This window comes from Apis dorsata, unplaced genomic scaffold (assembly GCF_000469605.1).
Source record: "Apis dorsata unplaced genomic scaffold, Apis dorsata 1.3 scaffold_446, whole genome shotgun sequence".
In the NCBI taxonomy this organism is placed as follows: Eukaryota; Metazoa; Arthropoda; class Insecta; order Hymenoptera; family Apidae; genus Apis; species Apis dorsata.
In genome coordinates this window covers 185,146-191,489 of record NW_006263694.1, presented here as the reverse complement: position 1 = coordinate 191,489, position 6,344 = coordinate 185,146, and the positions used below count along the sequence as shown (strand labels likewise).

Below are 6,344 nucleotides of genomic sequence, written 5' to 3'. Positions count from 1 at the left end.
ATATATATATATATATATCGGTCTAAATTTATACCTACTTTCACGTCAAAAGTATTATTGGCATGTTTGGTAAAGGCCGCCCAAAGATCGTTCGTATCTGCATTTCCATACGCGTGCGAATTCAGATAATCGTTCAATCCGCTTTTGAGAACGTCTTCGCATAAAAAGCCTTCAAGCATGTTTAGAATGGAAGCACCCTTACTGTAACTGATATCGTCGAATATCGCTTCGATCTCGTTCGGATCTTTGACCTGGACGCTTATAGGATGACTGGTGGCCAACGCGTCGAGATCTAGAGCCGATTGCGTTTTCTCTAATATAAACTTGTCCATCATGCTCCACTCGGGTGAAATGTGATTCACCCCCTTGTATTCGAAGAAACTGGCCGCCCCCTCGTTCAACCACAAGTCGTTCCACCATTTCATAGTGACCAGATTACCGAACCATTGGTGGGCCAATTCGTGAGCCACGATCGTACCGATCCATTCGTGAACGTTGGTCGACGACTCTTCCGGATCGTAAAGTATCGATGTCTCCCGATACGTGATCAGTCCCCAGTTTTCCATCGCCCCGGTGGCAAAATCGGGGATAGCTATTAGATCTGCGGAATGGAGATCGCGAGTTGAAAAGAAACGAGAAGGAAAGGGAAAGATCTTTTCTTCGCACGTACCTTGTTTAGGCAATGGATAATGTACCCCGAAAAAAGACTCGAAGTAATCCATTATACGAGCGGCTGTTGTCACCGCGTATCTCGCCTGTGGAAGCATCGCCTCTGACGCGTAAACGCTCACGGAAATATTTCTTTTCGTTAATTCCGAGACTCGTTTGAAATCGCACACTACGAACGCCACCAAATACGTGGACATCTCTACGGATTCTTGGAAGTCGTCGCGAAGCTGAAAAAAATTTATCACGCGTATAGAATATTATTGTGCGCGCGAATCAATCGTTTCTCACGATACTCACGAGGCCCGTGCCCATGTAAAATCCCGCGTCCTCGGTGTTCGTTACAGGCATGTTGCACAACGCGATGTGAAATCTGTCTCTGAATATCGAAACCTTGAACTTAGCTTTAAATTGCGGTTCGTCGAAGCATGGAAATGCCGAGCGTGCGTACGTAGGTTCGAAATGGGTTGTCGCGAGGTACCTAAAGTTGGGAGAGAGAGAGAGAGAGAGAAAGAAAAAAAAAAGAGAGAAAGAGATTCGGTTAAAAATTTACTCGAGATAGAAACGCGCCTTCAACAGATTTTCCAAACAGAAAATTATTACAGTTTCAGAGTGACCTCTTTTCTCCTTCCGGGGTAACGTAGCTGCTAAGATAAAATCCCTCCAGTTCGCTGCTGAGTTTCGAAATGAACCTCAAATGTACCGTGTAATTTCCCCTCTTTCGAAATTTACTCTCTTCCAGTTCTAAATACAATTGTTGGTGTTTCGGATATTCCAGCAATCTCGAAATTTTTAATCTGTGCCCTTTACGGTCTTGAATCATCTAAAAAAAAACGATGCGATCAAAATTACGTCTGTGCGTAATTTCAAAAAAAAAAAGAGAAGAAAAATTGCTTTACACTCACTTTCTCGTTTATTGTCAAATTTTTACTATGGAAGACGATATAGTTGGTCTCTTTATCGACGTAGAATTCGATCGTGACCTGTCCTGAAAGTGCAAATTAAATTATATTAATCGTGCCACGAAATAATTATTGAATATGTGCGAACGACACACGTCGTTTATTTACCTTTTACCTCTAACGTTGTAAGATTTGGATGGATGGTGATATTGTACCTGGTAGGATGCGCAAACGTAGGTAATCTCACGTTATTCCAAGGGAACACCTGTAACGATTCCGTTCGATCAACTTTATTTTTAAACGATTGAATAAAAAGATCTGTCCATCTATCCGTTTTCCGCGTATGATAAAAGTTTACGAACGGTACGACGTTATAGCAGTTACTATATATACGTATATATATATATACTATAGATCACGGTGACGTGTTACGATTGATTTCCCGCCAACACGTTTCGTAGTTCGTTCACAGTTAGCTTCGAGCCAAGCATATCTTGGTGAGAGCATTATAATACCATACGGAACCTATATTACAACGTACGTTGTATTATAAAGGTGACGTCGAATCCAATACGAATATTTCACACTTTGGACGTGGCGTTCTAATTTCTCTTGCAACCCGAATAGAGTCGATATTAATTCGAGGAATTCGTGGTTTAGAATATGCGTGAAATAAACGCGATACGATGTTTTGCTCGACGTTACGATATCGTCATCAAGGGAAATAAAAACGAATAATAAAAATAATAATAACCATACCTCTCCATTAGTCGCAAGAGGCTCGCTGCTTTTTTTATCGTCCTCGATATCCACGCTGGCTGGCTTCTCTCCAGCGCAAGGGCAGTCTATTAAAAACAAAAAAAAAAAAAACGAGAAAACCAATAATACAAAGGGGGAATAGTTGAAACTCGATTTTGCTCCTTATTATATTCACGAATTGATGGAATTTTTACACTACCGTTTTGTGGTCCCGCGAAGGCAATGATGAGTGATATGGCGAAAAGGATCGCAAAAACAACGGTAGCTATGCAGAGAGCCCTTTTTTGAGAACACACAATTCCATTATGCTCGTAAATACTACGTTTGTGCAATCCTGTGTTACTGTCTCCTGGAACAAAGGAAGACTCCTGAAGAGTGATCCAATCTTGTATGTATACGTACGTACACATACGTTAAACACATAATATTTAAAAGTTTATTCCGATAACGCGAACAAACGTATTGGTGTTGATAATTAAAAAATAAGAAAAAAAAAAAAGAAAAGAAAAGAAAAGAAAAAGAGTAAAATACAAACGCGAGCGACGAGGTTGATAAAGTTTCCAAACATAAAATGTCTACTAACGTGAGAAACAGGTTTCCCGTCCTCGGTTACACACTTGACCCAGATTTTTGATTGTCGAGAGACGAGCGACGTGTGACGTTAATGTGGTTACTCGGAAACACGTGAGACGTTCGTGTATATTTTATTATCGAATTCCAGTTTGGAAGATCGTAATTTTAATAATTGGGGGGTGGGGGGATGCACGCGTGCGGCGCAGCATTGGTTCGAAAGAGAGGAGGGCGAGAAGTAAACAAAAACGGAGCTTTTTCGAGAGCGAGAGCAATTCGCGCGAAATAAGTTCGTCCGCGCGACGTGCGTCTGTCTATTACGGAGTAGGAACGATGGGTGTTTGGACGAACGTGTTTACGCGCGAGGTTATACCGCGATCCGGTCGGGATTAAAATTTGAATGATGGCGAAGAGCCGAAGGCGAGAAGAGATCGAGGCGAGAAACGGCGATACGATCGCGTGTTTCAATCCGAAAGATCGGAAGAAGCTTCTCCTTTATTGATCGCACGCACGTGCTCCTCGTATAGTCTATTCGTAGCCCGGAGGGTCGTAAGTGGGCCATCTGGTCGAACGATTCGAAAGGAAGAGGAAGGATCGGCGTGTGCGAAAAAGAGAGGGAAACGAGGGAGGGAAGGGAAAAGGAGAAAGGGATGGAAAGAGAGGAATGGGGGAGAGAAATGTCGAGCGGTGCGCTGTCTCACCTGTCAGAAAGGCAACGTCATCCACATCTTGTTCGCTCATCGTGAACCGATTCGGCGGCGGTCTCCGACGAACGATTTCTTTTACCTGACCGTCGTTCGTGGCATATAAAATTTTGATCAAGGGCTCTCTCTGTTCAGCCAGAATTCGGGCGGTCGTACTCGTGGCTCCCTGCTTCTTCCCTTAACGCTTCCCTCCTCGATTCGTACACGGATCGTGTACGGTTGTTGTCGGTGTGCGTCCAGTGTCAAGGTCAAGGAATCACCGAGGAAGGCTCGACGTTTTTACCGGGGGTTCGCGATGGACGCGCGATGGACCAGCTCTCCTTCTTCGTCGTCCTCGTTCCGTTTATTTCGATTCAAAGCCTCGATCCGTAGAGGCGAAGTCGGTCGAGTACACGGTCGAGTAGCGAGCACGAGCACGGAGACGAGGACGGGCACGAGCACGGGCACGGGCACGGGCACGGGCACGAGCACGGGCACGAGCACGAGCACGGGGATACTCGTAAAATCACAATGAGCACAGGTGCGAAGAAAACGAGGACGAGGACGAGGACGAGGGCGAGCAGAGGCACGAGCAGGAGCACGAGCACAAGCACGAGTACGAGCGCGATCAACGAGGCCCCGACGAGGACTCGCGACAACGTGACGATGCACGAGCTTACGAAGTCACCGAACAGCTCGACGATGTCGGCCAGTCTATAACGCGCGACGTGCCTTGACATTTCATTGGCATTAAAGCGTGAATATAGCGACTGCGGAGTTAGGCAGAAATGGCGACTTTCCAAACCCCTTGGTGGCGGATCGCTTTACGGGGGTGGATTTGCAGCTCTCGCCACGCCGCACCTCGCTTCGCCTACCCTCCTATCGGAGGTGGTTGCTTGCTTTTACCGTGGCGCCATCCGTGACCCACCCTTCCAAAGTCCTTCTTCCCCTCTTTTATTTCCACGCTCGGGTTGGTAACAACATTCTCTACCATTCTTTCCCTCTCGCTTTCGCCCTCCGATATCCTAATATCTTTTCTACGATCGTATCGATCTTGCCTACCTTCTCATCCTATTCCTTCCTTTATTTCCTCTTGTCTTTCTTCCTATACGCGTGTATACGATATAACGAACAGTAATAGTCAAAAATCGAGAGAAAAAGAAGAAGGAGAAAAAGAAATGTTCAAGTTTTTTTGTGCTGCAACGCATGATTTTTCATTCCAGTTTACCAGTTTGACACAATTATCTACTTTGCAAACCTATTCAACTGTATCGAGTATCGACACTTTAACATTCGATACGACGACGAGGGGAAGTATGCGCGCGATACGTCCGAGAACTCTCGTTTTTGCATACGATAAAGGAGCCGACGATACACGGACAATCGTTACATCCCATACATATTCAATAACTGTTGTTTCGTTTTTTTGTCCTCGTTCTACTCTCTCGAGATGAAACCAGTTTAACCTTAATCGTAATAATCTTATGCTATGCGAAATATCCTCTGATACGATGTCCTGGAAATTGCTTCATTAATTTAACACGTGAAAACGAAATCGCCTAATTTATCTTGCTTTTAAATCGTAGTCAATTATTAATCCGTCAATATTGATTATTCGTCCCGATTAATAACCGGTATGATGATGATGATGATGATGATGATAATATCGATTATTGATTATTAATCGAGTAAAACTGAAACGAAGAAAAATCGCAATTTTATTACGAATAATGTTAAATAATCAATAATATTATAAATAATTGGGAGACAAAAGACAACGATCGAGCATCGAATAGAGAAATGATCGATCGGGTCGTAATTGATACGTTGATAACGATTAACGAATAGCAATTTTTATTCTGGTGGAAAGATTCCAGCGTTGGAAAGCTGACGTTATCGAAAAAGAAGCGCGAAGTCGATGCGAGAATCTAGCAGATACGAAAAATTGGAACGGATCGATGCGAAACGATGTGCGAGCGTGGAATAAAATTCTGTCCTCGTATTACCGATTATGGATTCGCCAAGGATCTCTTAAAGAAGTTTTCGACTCATAGTAGCGAACTTGAGCGATACTTGAACCGTTCGAATCGTCCAAGTTCAATATTCTTGACGGACAAAGTCTCGATTGAATGCTGACAATGGCATTCAAACTGGGGAAAGAGGGAACATTTCCGTTTCTCATCTTCTTTTTGATCCGTGAATCAAGCCCTAAGGTTACGTGACTTGTGATCGGATTTAAAAAAGAAACTGGTGAATATAAAAATAATTGTGACAAATATACAATAAGGATATAAAAGTTATGTTTTTTTTACAAGATTTTTAAAAATTCATGCTGTACCGTGTAGCAAAGATAGTTTACGATGCTCGTAAAAATATTTTACAACGTTACGCAAACTTACTCGAGTAATTCGTGACAAGTACGTTTTCGAATTTTCGACGAGTATTTCGGTAATACGAAATTCATCGATTTGTTATTAAGAATAAAAAATCCGAATAATTTTTTTAATATTCGAAAACAAATCTATCCCTCTATTCTAAAATAAAACAGGTCACAAGTTCAAAAGTTCAGATATCTATAAATGTTTCGCTTCTCTATCGATATTGATCATATTTGGAAACGTTAGAATAGTATATAAATAAATTCGATCAATTTAAAAATATTCTCGCGATTCCATTATCTCGTTTCGAAAATTGATATTAGTCATTTGTTATTAAAATCTTTGCAACAATTTTTCGTTCTCGTCAAAATCATTACTCTTCGCGT

At 42.5% G+C, this 6,344-nt stretch overlaps 1 protein-coding gene across 4 annotated transcripts in view; it reads right to left on the bottom strand.

Annotated features, from left to right (window-relative positions):
• Positions 1–6,344, bottom strand: part of LOC102681381 (endoplasmic reticulum aminopeptidase 1-like) — a 10,232-nt gene that overhangs the window by 2,456 nt on the left and 1,432 nt on the right. Inside the window, exons 1-9 of one of the 4 annotated variants that reach the window (XM_006619881.2) lie at positions 3,599–3,791; positions 2,527–2,676; positions 2,328–2,413; positions 1,737–1,833; positions 1,572–1,654; positions 1,284–1,489; positions 967–1,147; positions 671–896; positions 39–601 (exon numbers count right to left, since the gene is read on the bottom strand). In XM_006619881.2, the coding sequence (XP_006619944.1) occupies positions 39–601; positions 671–896; positions 967–1,147; positions 1,284–1,489; positions 1,572–1,654; positions 1,737–1,833; positions 2,328–2,413; positions 2,527–2,676; positions 3,599–3,638 (1,632 nt within the window). In that variant the 5' untranslated portion in view covers positions 3,639–3,791. Of the gene's footprint in view, positions 1–38; positions 602–670; positions 897–966; positions 1,148–1,283; positions 1,490–1,571; positions 1,655–1,736; positions 1,834–2,327; positions 2,414–2,526; positions 2,677–3,598; positions 3,792–6,344 lie in introns of those variants that run through there. The other 3 variants (XM_006619882.2, XM_006619879.2, XM_006619880.2) reach the window with 3 other exon arrangements.